The sequence below is a fragment of the Mesoplodon densirostris genome, chromosome 4, assembly GCF_025265405.1.
Source record: "Mesoplodon densirostris isolate mMesDen1 chromosome 4, mMesDen1 primary haplotype, whole genome shotgun sequence".
Taxonomy (NCBI): domain Eukaryota; kingdom Metazoa; phylum Chordata; class Mammalia; order Artiodactyla; family Ziphiidae; genus Mesoplodon; species Mesoplodon densirostris.
This window is the reverse complement of record NC_082664.1, coordinates 129,142,788-129,160,748: the sequence shown is the minus strand read 5'-3', so window position 1 is coordinate 129,160,748 and position 17,961 is coordinate 129,142,788. Positions and strand designations below refer to the sequence as shown.

General features: G+C 41.1%; 1 protein-coding gene across 3 annotated transcripts in view; it reads left to right on the top strand.

The window, feature by feature from the left end:
* TRIP4 (thyroid hormone receptor interactor 4) overlaps positions 1-17,710 on the top strand; it is a 70,937-nt gene extending 53,227 nt beyond the window's left edge. Inside the window, exons 11-12 of one of the 3 annotated variants that reach the window (XM_060097190.1) lie at positions 1,482-1,584; positions 16,111-17,710. In XM_060097190.1, coding sequence (XP_059953173.1) covers positions 1,482-1,584; positions 16,111-16,178 — 171 coding nt within the window. In that variant the 3' untranslated portion in view covers positions 16,179-17,710. Of the gene's footprint in view, positions 1-1,481; positions 1,585-4,267; positions 8,241-16,110 lie in introns of those variants that run through there. The other 2 variants (XM_060097188.1, XM_060097189.1) reach the window with 2 other exon arrangements.
* The last annotated feature ends 251 nt before the right edge of the window (positions 17,711-17,961 follow it).

Genomic DNA, 17,961 nt, shown 5'->3' with positions numbered 1-17,961 from the left:
GAAGTCCTGGCAGGTTTGTCCTCTGCCTTGACACTCTCTAAGACACAGAGAAGAGAGAGCAGGAAAATTGAAGAGATGTGAATGGTGACTGTTGCTGCTCTGGCCTCTGTAGAATTAGGTTTAAAGAAATTGATGGCAGCCTCTGGTTTTATTTGTCAGTAACAGCTGACCCTGCTTTTCTTTGCATTCTGAAGATCCAAAGGATAAGTAAGGAAACAAGAAAGTTTCTCCTTCCATCTTTAGTCTTTATTTTCTATCATGAGCATTTTGAATGTTCATGTGAATATAATTGTGAGTGCCTGTGAATATAAATGTGGCTGATACTTGATATTAAGCTATGTTTTGTCAAAGTACATGCCACACCTGTCCCACACAGAAACCCATGGTATGTGGGCAGGACTAAAAGCCACTGTAAATCCCTTCTGTTTCTTCACAGCATTAGGACAGAGTAGTCAGTAAAGAAGTTACCTGTTTATGCTTCCACTAGTTACAGAGACATTTGAATTTTCTTATTTATTTTACTGAAGCCTCCATTTTTACTTTAAAGCCTTTTATATCTTAGAGGACACATCTTAGCATGTGAATAAGAGTGGAAAATAATTTCATACTTTTTAATTACTAGGAGAAAGGCTCCTCTGGTGATGAAGTCTGACCCACAGCCATAGTCAGCTTTTGAGTCATATTTATCCAACATGCTAAACACAAGGCATCCCAAGATAGGAAATAATGAAGTACCTGGTCAGTTGGGCATTGCTAGAGAGCACTTACTGCCAACCCCAGTTGTTCCTTAAGTTGTGATTGTGTGGCCAGATAGTCTTATTCCACGTTCTGTGTCTGTCTTTGCAGAAGGAGTAAAAGTCCTTAGTATTCACACAGATTTGTTTTGTGATATGAGATCCAAAGGAGGCTTCTAAATTATTTTCAGCATTGCTCTACCATTACCTTTCACCCTAAGTGAGTCTGGAATGCATCCAGCAAAACAACTTTGGCATGTTCATACCTTTCAGAATGAATCATCTTCCTTCCCTTTAGTGAGAGAAGGGCTCTGTTGATTGTTTCTGGCAGAATTTCCACAAATGTTCTATTTTTCTTAAATCTTCCACTGTTTCACTTGAGCTGAACCTGGGGGTGCCTGATGTTCCTGAAGGAGACCTCCGAATCTCCCAACTCACAGTCACTTATACTGAAAGACTAGGCAGTTTTGATTCTGTGGGAAGATGTCAGGCATCTTTTTTAAGAAGTTGTTTCCATTATAGGAAGTCACAGATGGTGGGCAAAAGACTGTATAAGAATACTGTGCTAAAGCCTGGGGAAAGTTGAAGGTTTGTTCTTGCTTACTGAGCATAATCCTCTGTACCTGACTGTGTAATGGAGAGTACTATTATCAGAATGTTGAGGTGGATTCTGGGACATCCTTTGATCTCCTTGAAATTCAAAATTTGTTCCAACTAGCCTGAACTTTTTATTTTTATATTTCACAGTATCCAGACATGAGTCAAGAATCTGATTCTCCATTTGTTTTCATCTGCACAAATCCCCAGGAAATGATTGTGAAGTTTCCTATTAAAGGAAGTCCAAAAATCTGTAAGTCACAAGCTTTGATGGTCTAATTGTTTTCTTTTTGTCTTGAATCTCACTTGTTTAACTTAAAAATTTTTTTCTCTTTTTACCCTGTTCTATGTCATCTCAAATATTTGGAGGATTAGTAAAATTCTACTTATCATATACCTGAAACTAACAAAACATTGTTAATCAACTATACTTCAATAAAAAAATTCTATTTATCAATAACTTTAATGTTAGGTTAACTACAGTATAGCCTTTCCAAAACATACCTCGATCCACAATTATTGGTATATGAGTCTATCACTCTAAACTTCCATTTTGGACCCCATTACCTTTAAAATCCTATTTGTCAGCCAAAAGAGTACGTTTGCCCCACTGTACTGTTCTTATTAAAGGAAGTATTAAGCCAGTGCCAGTGGCATTGTCATTTAGCCATTGTTCCTCAGTATTCAATCTGAGAATAAGGCTTAACTTTTTAAGTGTCTATTTTTGAATGTCTATTTTGGAGGCACCACTTCCCACTATTCCCTTGATTACTGCTTCCTAGAGCTCTGCTCTAGCCCTCTTGCTTTTCACCCTCTTTTTGAAATCTCCTGATGGTTTTCTTTTCTGTAATGTTTGCTTTTATGTGTTTGTGATTATAGTACCCTCTGCGTATTCACTTCTTAGGAAGTGCTTGTGACTTGATTCTTTCAACTTGCAACTCCTCTTCAACTCCCAACTTCTCTTCCTCTGTCTAGTCCTACAGCAGCCTCTTTTATTTCCAAGGAATCTCAAGAAACATATAGTGGTGTCCTCTTTGCCTAACTTCCCTTTCTTAAAAAAATAAATTTATTTATTTTTGGCTGTGCAGGGTCTTCATTGCTGTGCACGGGCTTTCTCTAGTTGTAGCCAGCGGTGGCTACTTTTTGTTGTGGTGCACAGGCTTCTCATTGCGGTGGCTTCTCCCGTTGTAGAGCATGGGCTCTAGGCATGCAGGCTTCAGTAGTTGTGGCTCGCGGGCTCTAGAGCGCAGGCTCAGTAGCTGTGGCACATGGGCTTTGTTGCTCCACGGCATGTGAGATCTTCCCAGAACAGGGATTGAACCTGTGTGGCCTGCATTGGCGGGAAGATTCTTAACCACTGTGCCACCAGGGAAGTCCCTAACTTCCTTTTAAAAACAACATCAGCAGAGGAGCTTCAAGATGGCGGAAGAGTAAGACGTGGAGATCATCTCCCCACACATACATCAGAAATACACCTACATGTGGAACAACTCCTACAGAACACCTACTGGATGCTGGCAGAAGACCTCAGACCTCCCAAAAGGCAAGAAACTCCCCACGTACCTGGGTAGGGCAAAAGAAAAAAGAAAAAACAGAGACAAAAGAATAGGGACGGGACCTGCACCAGTGGGAGGGAGCTGTGAAGGAGGAAAGGTTTCCACACACTAGGAAGCCCCTTCGCGGGCGGAGACTGTGGGTGGCGGAGGGGGGGGGGTTCAGAGCTGCGGAGGAGAGCACAGCAACAGGGGTGCGGAGGGCAAAGCGGAGAGAGTCCCGCACAGAGGATCAGTGCCGACCAGCACTCACCAGCCCGAGAGGCTTGTCTGCTCACCCGCTGGGACGGGCGGGGGCTGGGAGCTGAGGCTTGGGCTTCGGAGGTCGGATCCCAGGGCGAGGACTGGGGTTGGCTGCATGAACACAGCCTGAAGGGGGCTAGTGCACCGCGGCTAGCCGGAGGGAGTCCGGGAAAAAGCCTGGAGCTGCTGAAGAGACAAGAGACTTTTTCTTGCCTCTTTGTTTCCTGGTGCGCGGGGAGAGGGGATTAAGAGCACTGCTTAAAGGAGCTCCAGAGACGGGCGCAAGCCGCGGCTATCAGCGCAGACCCCGGAGACGGGCATGAGACGCTAAGGCTGCTGGTGCAGCCACCAAGAAGCCTGTGTGCGAGCACAGGTCACTATCCACGCCTCCCCTCCCATGAGCCTGTGCAGCCCGCCACTGCCAGGGTCCCGTGATCCAGGGACAACTTCCCTGGGAGAACGCACGGCGCGCCTCCCGCCGGCCTCTGCCGCTGCGGGCTCGCCCCCGCATTGCGTACACTTCCCTGCCCCCGGGCCTGAGTGAGCCAGAACCCCCGAATCAGCTGCTCCTTTAACCCTGTCCTGAGTGAAGAACAGACGCCCTCAGGCGACCTACATGCAGAGGCAGGTCCAAATCCAACACTGAACCCCAGGAGCTGTGCGAACAAAGAAGAGAAAGGGAAATTTCTCCCAGCAGCTTCAGGAGCAGCGGATTAAATCTCCACAATCAACTTGATGTACCCTGCATCTGTGGAATACCTGAATAGACAATGAATCACCCCAAATTGAGGAGGTGGACTTTGGGAGCAATGATATATATATTTTCCCCCTTTTTCTCTTTTTGTGAGTGTGTATGTGTATGCTTCTGTGTGTGTTTTTGTCTGTATAGCTTTGCTTTTACCATTTGTCCTAGGGTTCTGTCTGTCCGTTTTGGGTTTTTTTTAGTATAGTTTTTAGCACTTGTTATCATTGGGATTTGTTTTTTGGTTTGGTTGCTCTCTTCTTTCTTTCTTTTGTTTTTTATTACTTAAAATTTTTTTAAATAATTATTTTTTATTTTAATAACTTTATTTTATTTTATGTTATTTTATTTTATCTTCTTCTATCTTTCTTTCTTTTTTTTATCCCTTTTATTCTGAGCCGTGTGGATGACAGGCTCTTGGTGCTCCAGCTAGGCATCAGGGCTGTGCCTCTGAGGTGGGAGAGCCAAGTTCAGGACACTGGTCCACAAGAGACCTCCCAGCTCCACGTAATATCAAACGGCGAAAATCTCCCAGAGATTTCCATCTCAACGCCAAGACCCAGCTCCACTCGACGACCAGCAAGCTACAGTGCTGGACATCCTATTCCAAACAACTAGCAAGACAGGAACACAACCCTACACATTAGCAGAGAGGCTGCCTAAAATCATAATAAGGCCACAGATACCCCAAAACACACCACCAGACATGGACCTGCCCACCAGAAAGACAAGATACAGCATCATCCACCAGAACACAGGCACTAGTCCCCTCCACCAGGAAGCCTACACAAGCCAGTGAACCAACCTTAGCCACTGGGGACAGACACCAAAAACAACAGGAACTATGAACCTGCAGCCTGCGAAAAGGAGACCCCAAACACAGTAAGTGAAGCAAAATGAGAAGAGAGAGAAACACACAGCAGATGAAGGAGAAAGGCAAAAACCCACCAGACCAAACAAATGAAGAGGAAATAGCCAGTCTACCTGAAAAAGAATTCAGAATAATGATAGTAAAGATGATCCAAAATCTTGGAAATAGAATGGAGAAAATACAGGAAACGTTTAACAAGGACCTAGAAGAACTAAAGAGCAAACAAACAGTGATGAACAACACAATAAGTGAAATTTAAATTCTCCCGAAGGAATCAATAGCAGAATAACTGAGGCAGAAGAATGGATAAGTGACCTGGAAGATAAAATAGTGGAAATAACTACTGCAGAGCAGAATAAAGAAAAAAGAAAGAAAAGAATTGAGGACAGTCTCAGAGACCTCTGGGAAAACATTAAACGCACCAACATTCAAAGTATAGGGGTCCCAGAAGAAGAAGAGAAAAAGGGACTAAGAAAATATTTGAAGAGATTATAGTTGAAAATTTCCCTAATATGGGAAAGGAAATAGTTAGGTCCAGGAAGCACAGAGTCCCATACAGGATAAACCCAAGGAGAAACACACCAAGACACATATTAATCAAATTATCAAAAATTAAATACAAAGAAAAAATATTAAAATCAGCAAGGGAAAAACAACAAGTAACATACAAGGGCATCCCCATAAGGTTAACAGTTGATCTTTCAGCAGAAACTCTGTAAGCCAGAAGGGAGTGGCAGGACATATTTAAAGTGATGAAGGAGAAAAGCCTACAACCAAGCTTATTCTGCCCAGCAAGGATCTCATTCAGATTTGACAGAGAAATTAAAACCTTTACAGACAAGCAAAAGCTAAGAGAATTCAGCACCACCAAACCAGCTTTACAACAAATGCTAAAAGAACTTCTCTAGTCAGGAAACACAAGAGAAGGAAAAGACCTACAATAACAAACACAAAACGATTAAGAAAATGGGAATAGAAACATACATATCGATAATTACCTTAAATGTAAATGGACTAAATGCTCCAACCAAAAGACATAGACTGAATGGATCCAAAAACAAGACCCATATATATGGTGTCTACAAGAGACCCACTTCAGACCTAGGGACACATACAGACTGAAAGTGAGGGGATGGAAAAAGATATTCCATGCAAATGGAAATCAAAAGAAAGCTGGAGTAGCAATTCTCATATCAGACAAAATAGACTTTAAAGCAAAGACTATTACAAGAGACAAAGAAGGACACTACATAATGATCAAGGGATCAAACCAAGAGAAGATACAACAATTGTAAATATTTATGCGCCCAACTTAGGAGCACCTCAGTACATGAGGCAAATACTAACAGCCATAAAAGGGGAAATCGACAGTAACACAATCAGAGTAGGGGACTTTAACACCCCACTTTCCCAGTGGACAGATCATCCAAAATGAAAATAAATAAGGAAACACAAGCTTTAAATGATACATTGAACGAGATGGACTTAATTGATATTTATAGGACATTCCATCCAAAAACAACAGAATACACATTCTTCTCAAGTGCTCATGGAACATTCTCCAGGATAGATCATATCTTGGGTCACAAATCAAGCCTTGGTAAATTTAAGAAAATTGAAATAGTATCAAATATCTTTTCTGACCACAACGTTATGAGACTAGATATCAGTTACAGGAAAAAAGCTGTAAAAAATACAAACACATGGAGGCTAAACAATACACTACTTAATAACCAAGAGATCACTGAAGAAATCAAAGAGGAAATCAAAAAATACCTAGAAACAAATGACAATGAAAACACGACGTCCCAAAACCTATGGGATGCAGCAAAAGCAGTTCTAAGAGGGAAGTTTACAGCAATACAACCCTACCTTAAGAAACAAGAAACATCTCAAATAAACAACCTAACCTTGCACCAAAAGCAATTAGAGAAAGAAGAACAAAAACCCCCAAAGTTAGCAGAAGGAAAGAAATCATAAAGATCAGATCAGAAATAAATGAAGGAAATGATAGCAAAGATCAATAAAACTAAAAACTGGTTCTTTGAGAAGATAAAATTGATAAACCATTATCCAGACTCATCAAGAGAAAAAGGGAGAAGACTCAAATCAATAGAATTAGAAATGAAAAAGGAGAAGTAACAACAGACACTGTAGAAATACAAAGGATTATGAGAGATTACTACAAGCAACTCTATGCCAATAAAATGGACAACCTGGAAGAAATGGACAAATTCTTAGAAATGCACAACCTTCTGAGACTGAACCAGGAAGAAATAGAAAATATGAACAGACCAATCACAAGCACTGAAATTGAAACTGTGATTAAAAATCTTCCAACAAACAAAAGCCCAGGACCAGATGGCTTCACAGGCGAATTCTATCAAACATTCAGAGAAGAGCTAACATCTATCCTTCTCAAACTCTTCCAAAATATAGCATAGGGAGGAACACTCCCAAACTCATTCTACAAGGCCACCATCACCCTGATAGCAAATCAGACAAAGATGTCGCAAAGAAAGAAAACTACAGGCCAATATCACTGATGAAAAGAGATGCAAAAATCCTCAACAAAATACTAGCAAACAGAATCCAACAGCACATTAAAAAGATCATACACCATGATCAAGTGGGGTTTATCCCGGGAATGCAAGGATTCTTCAATATATGCAAATCAATCAACGTGATACACCATATTAACAAGTTGGAGGAGAAAAACCATATGATCATCTCAATAGATGCAGAGAAAGCTTTCGACAAAATTCAACACCCATTTATGATAAAAACTCTCCAGAAAGTAGGCATAGAGGGAACTTTCCTCAACATAATTAAGGCCATATATGACAAACACACAGCCAACAACATCCACAATGGTGAAAAACTGAAACCATTTCCACTAAGATCAGGAACAAGACAAGGTTGCCCACTCTCACCACAGTTATTCAACATAGTTTTGGAAGTTTTAACCACAGCAGTCAGAGAAGAAAAAGAAATAGAAGGAATCCAAATTGGAAAAGAAGTAAAGCTGTCTGTTTGCAGATGATGTGATACTATACATAGAGAATCCTAAAGATGCTACCAGAAAATTACTAGAGCTAATCAATGAATTTAGTAAAGTAGCAGGATACAAAATTAATGCACAGAAATCTCTTGCATTCCTATACACTAATGACGAAAAACCTGAAAGAGAAATTAAGGAAACACTCCCATTTACCATTGCAACAAAAAGAATAGAATACCTAGGAATAAACCTACTTAAGGAGACAAAAGACCTGTATGCAGAAAACTATAAGACACCGATGAAAGAAATTAAAGATGATACAAACAGATGGAGAGATATACCATGTTCTTGGATTGGAAGTGTCAACATTGTGAAAATGACTATACTACCCAAAGCAATCTACAGATTCAGTGCAATCCCTATCAAACTACCACTGGCATTTTTTACAGAACTAGAACAAAAAATTTCACAATTTGTATGGAAACACAAAAGACCCCAAATAGCCAAAGCAATCTTTTTTTTTTTTGCGGTACGCGGGCCTCTCACTGTCATGGCCTCTCCCACTGCGGAGCACAGGCTCCGGACACGCAGGCCCAGCAGCCATGGCTCACGGGCCCAGCTGCTCCGCGGCATGTGGGATCCTCCCGGACTGGGGCACGAACCCGCATCCCCTGCATCGGCAGGCGGACCCTCAACCACTGAGCCACCAGGGAAGCCGGAAAGCAATCTTGAGAAAGAAAAACGGAGCTGGAGGAATCGGGCTACCTGACTTCAGACTATACTACAAAGCTACAGTAATCAAGACAGTATGGTACTGGCACAAAAACAGAAATATAGATCAATGGAACAGGATAGAAAGCCCAGAGATAAACCAACGTAATATGATCACCTTATCTTTGATAAAGGAGGCAAGAATATAAAGTGAAGAAAAGACAGCCTCTTCAATAAGTGGTGCTGGGAAAACTGGACAGCTACCTGTAAAAGAATGAAATTAGAACACTCCCTAACACCATACACAAAAATAAACTCAAAATGGATTAAAGACATAAATGTAAGGCCAGACACTATCAAACTCTTAGAGGAAAATATAGGCAGAACACTCTATGACATAAATCACAGCAAGATCCTTTTTGACCCACCTCCTAGAGAAAAGGAAATAAAAACAAAACTAAACAAATGGGACCTAATGAAACTTCAAAGCTTTTGCACAGCAAAGGAAACCATAAACAAGACCAAAAGACAACCCTCAGAATGGGAGAAAATATTTGCAAATGATGCAACTGACAAAGGATTAATCTCCAAAATTTATAAGCAGCTCATGCAGCCCAATATCAAAAAAACAAACAGCCCAAACCAAAAATGGGCAGAAGACCTAAATAGACATTTCTCCAAGGAAGATATACAGGTTGCCAGCAAACACATGAAAGAATGCTCAACATCATTAATCATTAGAGAAATGCAAATCAAAACTACAGTGAGAGGCTTCCCTGGTGGTGCAGTGGTTTAGAGTCCACCTGCCGATGCAGGGGACGCAGGTTCGTGCCCTGGTCTGGGAAGATCCCGCATGCCGTGGAGCGGCTGGGCCCATGGCCCATGGCCGTTGGGCCTGCGGGTCCAGAGACTGTGCTCTGCATTGGGAGAGGCCGCGACAGTGAGAGGCCTGTGTACCGCAAAAAAAAAAAAAAAAAAAAACCTACAATGAGATATCATCTTACACTGGTCAGAATGGCCATCATCAAAAAATCTAGAAACAATAAATGCTGGAGAGGGTGTGGAGAAAAGGGAACCCTCTTGCACTGTTGGTGGGAATGTAAATTGATACAGCCACTATGGAGAACAGTATGGAGGTTCCTTAAAAAACTAAAAATAGAACTACCATATGACCCAGCAATCCCACTACTGGGCATATACCCTGAGAAAACCATAATTCAAAAAGAGTCATGTACTTAAATGTTCATTGCAGCTCTATTTACAATAGCCAGGACATGGAAGCAACCTAAGAGTACATCAACAGATGAATGGATAAAGAGGATGTGGCACATATATACAGTGGAATATTACTCAGCCATAAAAAATGAAATTGAGTTATTTGTAGTGAGGTGGATAGACCTAGAGTCTGTCATACATAGTGAAGTAAGTCAGAAGGAGAAAAACAAATACCGTATGCTAACGTATATATACGGAATTTTAAAAAATGGTCATGAAGAAGCTAGGGGCAAGACAGGAATAAAGATGCAGACCTACTAGAAAATGGACTTGAGGATATGGGGAGGGGGAAGGGTAAGCTGGGACAAAGTGAGAGAGTGGCATGGACATATATACACTAACAAATGTAAAATAGATAGCTAGTGGGAAGCAGCTGCATAGAGGGAGATCAGCTCGGTGCTTTGTGACCACCTAGAGGGGTGGGATAGGGAGGGTGGGAGGGAGATGCAAGAGGGAGGAGATATGGGGACATATGTATATGTATAACTGATTCAGTTTGTTATAAAGCAGAAACTAACACACCATTGTAAAGCAATTATACTGCAATAAAGATGTTAAAAAAAAAAACAGCATCAGCAACTCTCCCATTTGCTCATGTCAGTTACTATTTCATGACTCTGTGATATTGCTTTCCCATTGTGTGAACTGGATGCTTCTGAGGCATGCATTGTTGTTGGCTATGCTCAATACTATGTCACCTTGTTCGTCGTGGACCAACTATTTTATAAATCTGTTCTGTAAAGAAGTACTTCTCAGACTGTAATATAAATAAAAGTCACCTAGAGAGCTGTTAAAACACAGGTTCTTGTGCCCTTCTCCCAAGTGATACTAATGCTGTTGATTAGCTGACTGCGCTATGGATAATACTGCTTTTGAGCACAAAATGAAATACTTGGAGTATGAATTTAGATTCATGTATATTCACTGCAAAATTCAGGCAACCCTCATGATTTGTGAAACATGTTCCTGAGATTCCTGCAAGTCAGAAAATATGAACATAAATTACCCTTGACTTACACAAATTATGTACTTCATACTTTACCCCACCTGTTAGCCAAGTGGCCCTGGAAATTCTTTTTCCTTCTTCTTCACTATTTAGGATTTAAATCTCCCTTTTTCTCTCCTTTTTAGGTTGAGAAATTTTACCCCTTCCTACTCTAGTCCCTTCTTACCTTGCTTTGGGCATTGATGGCAACACTGGTGGTAGGAGGAAACTGTGGTCAGTCTTCTCCCCCAGACCCACTGCTACTTGATCTTTAGTCCCAGTTACCTTTTCATAGCTTCCTTTCTATCTTGGTTTTCATCTGCTGCTTAAACGCCTGTGAGAAAATGTTTTGTGTAAGCAGAGTTTATATATTTCTCTGAAACGTTTTACTTCAGTACTTTCTCCTCCCAGAGACCCACCTTCAGCACACATATGACCTTCATTTTTCTCCACAAGGTTTAATAGGGGGCAGGGAGGGCGATGGTCTTAAGAGAAACCTTTTCTCCGTTCCTTCTGTTGGTTAAAAGCTTTAAAAAGCCAAAATGGTCTGTGTGCTTGTTTTAGGGACAGCAGGGCTGGAGAGAAATTGTGAGACTGCAGCTTCTTTCATGGTAGACCAGACAAGGTGAAACATGGGTCAGAAACAATAGGTAAAGGTAGGGGTTGGTGGGGGGGGGGTGTTGGGGGGGTGGAGAAAGAATAGGTTGACCGATCCCTGTGTCTCGGAAAAAAACTTCTATTGAGAGGGAGCAAGCCTACCTGAGGATTTAGTCTGGTGTGAAGTTTCTATTCCCTGTAACTCTTCATTCCTTTGTCCTTCATTCATCCTTACTGTCTTTAAAAACCTTACACTCTGCCAGAACTTCCTTCCCTTAAGCCATAGGGACCACCTCCAGTAGTTTACAGCTGGGAAAGTCTTTAATCCCACTGCCATAGGGGAAAATACATACTTGGCTCTTTTTTTAAAAAAAATAAATTTATTTATTTATTGATTTAGGGCTGTGTTGGGTCTCCGTTGCTGCGTGTGGGCTTTCTCTACTTGCGGCAAGTGGGGACTAGTCTTCGTTGCGGTGCGCAGGCTTCTCATTGCAGTGGCTTCTCTTGTTGCGGAGCACAGGCTCTAGGTGCACGGGCTTCAGTAGTTGCAGCACATGGGCTCAGTAGTTGTGGCTCGTGGGCTCTAGAGCACAGGCTCAGTAGTTGTGGTGCACGGGCTCAGTTGCTCCGCGACATGTGGGATCTTCCTGGACCAGGAATCACACCCATGTCCCCTGCATTGTCAGGTGATTCTTAACCACTGCGCCACAACGGAGTTCCTATACTTGGCTCTTAATTTGGAATGCTTCACATTTTCTTCTAGAATATTGTTACATGAAGTGGTTAAGTTCCATGGTATTAATAATATTAATATTCTACTTCAGTTACAGCTCTGTGCCTTAAATATTTTTTTCTTGTGGGATGGCTTAGGAACCTAGCCACTTTTCTTTTGTTTTTTTAATTTTTAATTTATTTATTTAATTTATTTATTTTTGGCTGCATTGGGTCTTTGTTGCTGTGTGCGGGCTTTCTCTAGCTGTGGTGAGCAGAGGCTACTCTTTGTTGCAGTGCGTGGGCTTCTCTTTGTGGTGGCTTCTCTTGTTGCAGAGCACGGGCTCCAGTAGTTGTCGTACGTGGGCTCAGTAGTTGTGGCGCATGGGCTTAGTTGCTCCACAGCATGTGGAATTTTCCTAGACCAGGGCCTGAACCCATGTCCCCTGCATTGGCAGGCAGATTCTTAACCACTGTGCCACCAGGGAAGCCCCTAGCCACTTTTCATAGATTAGTTCTATGAGAAATTTATTCTAAGTTCCAAACTTCTGACTTGCAAATAAATGTCTACAGTATAACTCATTTACATGTTGTATCACATGTATATATTTGCTTTATATTAAAGGCATATATTTTTATTTATGTTTTTGGACATGCAAACTTGAGCTTGCTTGACCTGAGGATAATTGCGCTTCTTGAAGTTGAAATAATTCAGAAAACAATGTGCAATATGAAATCACTTGGCTGTGTGTCTGCTCAAATTAAGAAATGCAAAACAGTTAAGTATAGTAGAATATGTAGGTTGAATGCTCAAAGAGATGAAGGTAATTTTTTTACTTTAAATGAACTACATGCTTTATAAACTCATGCAAATTCTGCCTTATATCTTATGCAAAGCATGTGAAAATCCCTATGAGAGTTATATCGATTGATGGCAAATAGTTTTTTCCCTTTTAACTTCTCCTCCATCTGCTGCACATGCATTTGATTTTCTTTTAGGCACCATGATTGAGGATGTGGTTTAACACTGAAATGCTGTATGTACTAAATGTAAAAATATTGGGGAAATACAGAAACTAAGCATTATCACTCTGCTTTTAAGAGAGTGTACTGTATATTACTGTAGTTAACTGTCCAGATCCCAAGTCTTAAAAAACCAGGCTAAACTAGAACTCAGAGTTCAGAGGGCATCCACGATAATTGCTTCTTCATGCAAGGAGCCCCAGTCCCTGGCCTTCATTGCCCAGCTAAACCAACTGCTACTATTGGCAGTCACTATGGTAGATATTAGGGTTGCAAAGAAGTTTTTAGTTGTAAGGAGCTCACAGATTGCTGGCACATGTATGGTTTTCTTAGGTTAGTCTAGGGGATAAAAGACTGTCTGAATCCCTGGGAGTGCCCTGGAAATCCTTCGTCCTCTGTATCTCCTTCCTCCCATCAGTTTTCCATTTTATGACATCATCATTGAAGCCAGAGATTAGTTTGCCTACCATTGAGCACTCTGCTCCAGTGGGTTGATCTTACCTGAGCTGGTCTCACGTGAGGGCTTTCACGGTCAGACTGGAGTTTCATGAAAATTATATTTGGAATATTCTTATACAGTAAAGCTTTGGGGAGCCTGGAATAAATATAGTTAAAAGTCTTGCTAGGGGCTTCCCTGGTAGCAAAGTGGTTGAGTGTCCGCCTGCCGATGCAGGGGACACGGGCTCGTGCCCCGGTCCGGGAAGATCCCACATGCCGCGGAGCGGCTGGGCCCATGAGCCATGGCTGCTGAGCCTGCGCGTCCGGAGCCTGTGCCCTGCAACGGGAGAGGCCACCACAGTGAGAGGCCACTCAACCACTGCGCCACCAGGGAAGCCCGACAGGTGGATTCTTAACCACTGTGCCACCAGAGAAGTCCCTTTGATGTATATTATTTCAATTAATTATTTGATTAAATGATTCAGTGTATGTAAAATACTTGGTACAGTGCTTAGTATATAGAAAAACACTTAGCATTAGCTATAATCCTCTCAACAACTTTGTAAGTTAGTAGAAATTTTTTCTTCCTTTCATTTTATAGCTGAGTGAACAGGTTTACAGAAATTATATTTTGCTGAGGCCTTTCTACCTCTAGGTTTCCTGCTCTTCTCACTTTATCACATTGCCTCAGAAACAAAGTATTCCAATTTACATTTCATTTTTAGGGCACAGTATCACAGGGCTGCAAAGGGCCTTCAGTACTGTATAGTCCAAGTTTCCTCATAGCATTGAAAAAGTTGAGGACAAGAGTGACTAGGTGACTTCCTCAAGGTTAAACAGATAGGTAGTCTTAGGACTAAAACTGGGACCTGGGTCTTCTAACTTATTCAGTACAGAGAACTAGAAGTCTGTAGTCCTAGATGGAATTCTAAATTCTGTCCTAGCTTGTCCTAAAAAGCTTAATGAGACACAATACTTCTTTGTACCTCTGGGTACCACCAGCTTTACAATGAGTACTCTTTTATGTTTATCTGATATCTGCTATTTTTGGTTACTTAGTAGTCCCTATAAAGTAAAGGTTTTGAAATTTCTGGTGTCTGCTTTTCTTCGTTTAATTCATTTATTGAGCACCTACTATTTGGTAGTCTTAGGTATACAACGGCCAACTTGCCTCCTAACAGGGCCCTTTGCCAGATTGCTAGCACATGTTTGGATTTCCAGCAAGACAGACTGGGGGATGAAAGAACTCCTAAATCCCTGGGAGAACTCTGTGCTCTAAAGCCCAAATTAAAGTCAACATCATTGTGACTGTTGTGGACATCATTTAGGATATCACTTAGTGATGGTTTCTAAGGAAGCCCAGAGAAGGAAGTAATGTTATTCCAGAGGCAGATGTAGCCCTGGAAAGTTGAGGAAGAATAAAAAAATTAAGAAAACAGGGAAACTTGTTAAATTGAAGTAATTTTTTTCACACTCTCCTTGTGCAGTAGTCCGGACACGTATTCTTACCTTAGTTGGACAAATGAGGATATTGAAGTCCAGAGAGATCTAATGACTTGCCCCAAGTCACTCATCTAGTTTGTATCAGACAAAGGAGGACTGGAACCTGGGTTTCCTGGCTTCTTGTCCAGTGCTTTCTCTCTTATACCTGATTACTGCAACAAATGAAAATGACAACATACAAGGGGCAGTGGTTGTGGGTATAGGCCTGTAGTACACCCAGTTGCTTTTGTTTTTGTTTGTTTGTTTATTTAGTGCCAAGGCTGAACTGAACTATTTCTGTTTCCAGCATCAGCATCTCTATTGACTTAAATAAGACTTTTTGTGGGAGAAAGCAACCTGCAAGCTCTGTTCTCAGGCCAGGCAGACAGGAACTCTGTTAGTTTTTCTTCATGAGATGGATATTTCCTAAGGCAGCTACCACTGAACCCAACTTTATCCTGGCAGATCTGAGGAGTCAGAGGTCGGAGACCACATCCGTGAAGTACCTCTCATTAGGGTCACCTGGGACAGGAAGGTTGCTTGTTTTCTAACTTTAACACTTAGGAGAGTCATACAGCCTATGACCTTTGCCCTTCTTAACTGGTGATAGGGGCCCTTTGTCAGTAAAGCATTCATGTGGATTCTACTCCACTGTTTCAGGTCACTCACCCTATTAAGTCTGAGGCAGCAAAGGAGTGAGTTGAACTGCTTTTCTCACTGTGAGGGAGGTACATGCATTATGCTCAGCCAGTTAACAGGGCAGAGGAATGGGTTTCCCACTGTGTGAAATGTCTTCCTTTATCATTATGTGTGTATTCTTTAAAAACTTGCCTTAGCATCAGGCACTCTGGAAAACGCAATGTTTCTTTTCTAGTAACTACAAAATTAGAAATATTAACTTCTTAGATTTTTAGGTGAATACTCATTGTGTTTGTGTACATACATACATTTGTGTGTCCCTCTACAGTGTTCCCATTGCTTCCTCATTCTTACAGAATGAAACTCCGAAGTTTGAAAGTATCTGAGTCCTGAAGCAAGATAATTGAATGTGACAGAAACACAGTAACCAGAAGACCTGGGAGGCCATAAAAGATTTGCATTGCAAATATAAAAAATAAATAATGAGGCTTCTTTTTCTCCCTTACAGGGAAACTGGATTCCAAGATCCATCAAGGAGCAAAGAAGGGGTTAATGAAGCAGAATAAAGCTGTCTGACCCAGGAAAAAAGGAACTATACAGCATAGTGGAGTTTTGTGTACTAAAATTGCTATCCACTGGTCCTTTGGAATTGAAGCAGTAGACATCTAAAGGCTTGGCATCAGGCTTGAACCTCTCAGAATTTAAACTCATCAAAATCTGTATATTTTTCTTAAAGAGTGGGATTCTTACTTTATGTAGTGGGTCAAAAATCTTTGGATACATTATTTATAAAGACTTATTTTAAAAATTCTAGATCTTTGACATTTTTCTCAGAATGATACAGAAGAAAAAGGAACAAGTTGGAAATTATTTTCCTCTCTGAGGCTTCGATTTGTTTTAGTTAGGAAAATTCTTAACCTAGGTTAACAGTATTTTAAGGGACCACTTGAATTTTAAAGTTTTTTTTTTTTTCAAAGTGATAACCTGGTAGAGTATTAGGATGTTTGAGGAATTGTGTTTAATAGAAATGTGTGATGGGACAGAGAGGTTTTTAAACAACTTTGCTGCTCTAGTCTGACATCTCTTCAAGTGAATAGTATTCAGCTGAGTAACCTTCACTGGCAGATTTTGGTGGGGGGGGTGCGGGGGATAACCTGAAGAGGTGCTGCCACTTTGTTCTTTGGTTTGAGACATCAGGACATAAGAGGATCAGACTGGGATGAGATAGAGCCACCTGCTAAAGCAGCATGAAACCGCCCTGTTTATTTTGTTGGTATTGCAAAAGTATCACTTGGATGGAGCAATTAGAAACAAACAAAAATAAAATCCCTTCAGTAAATGCATCCAAATATCCCAAAATGCTGAAACCAAACCCTTTAAGCCATCCATACCCTAAGAAGCTATGAGCTTTGGAAAAATAGGAGGTTGGTTTGAAATGAGATTTTTACTAGTCATTCTGGTCCCACGTAGTGAAGCACTTTTTTTCTGAGGCTGTTCAGAAGAGCTGTCAGAATCTCAGTTGCTGGCATCCTCAGGAAATTCACGGTCTTAAATGTGTATGTTCTGCTTTTTATAAAGCAGCACTACCACACTGGGGAAGTTGGATTCCCTCCAGCAGTTGTGTGCATGACTTAAAAAAGAGAGCGCAAGGGAGAGAAAAAAGTGCCCTGTGTTATGAAAAAGATTAATTTCCCCTTTCTTTAATCCTTCATATTCAGCGTTTATTTGCATTGAAATGCCTCCACTCATTATGCATTGATGCTCACTCAACTGTGAACCCTGCTTGTTGCAGAGCTCTGGGCATTGGTTTTGTGGGGGCCTGATCACTCTGGATTCCCAGGCGAAACCCACCCAATTCTTGTTCTAGTGATGAAGGCATGTTGTATTCTTTTTTTTTTTTTTTTTTTTTCAGTTCAACTTCTGTAGAGAAAGTTGGAAAGGACGCCAATGGCTGTTCTTTAGGGGGAAAAAAGTCTCTCTCTGGCCTTCTGCAGACCGTAGTACTATTAATGAAGCCACACTGGGTTCACTATGCAGTTAATAGTTTAACAAGCAGTAGCAATTTGAATTCTGTTCTGGAATTGTCTGGTTTTCTTAATACCAAAATAAAATTGAAAGGCAGGAGGTGAAGAACCTAAGGAGCAAAAAAAAAAAAAAAGTTTATCTTTCTGCCTTTTTATTTGAACGACAGACAGCCTGAACACAGAGTATGGATTGATTTTTCCACCTGGATAGATTATGTGTGCATGCCTAAAGTAAAACATCAGGAGATGCAAGAGTTCAGGTTATGCAACCATTTTGTGTGCTGTGATAAGAAAGTTTACAAGAACTTAACAAGTTTATGAGAAACCCACCTCAG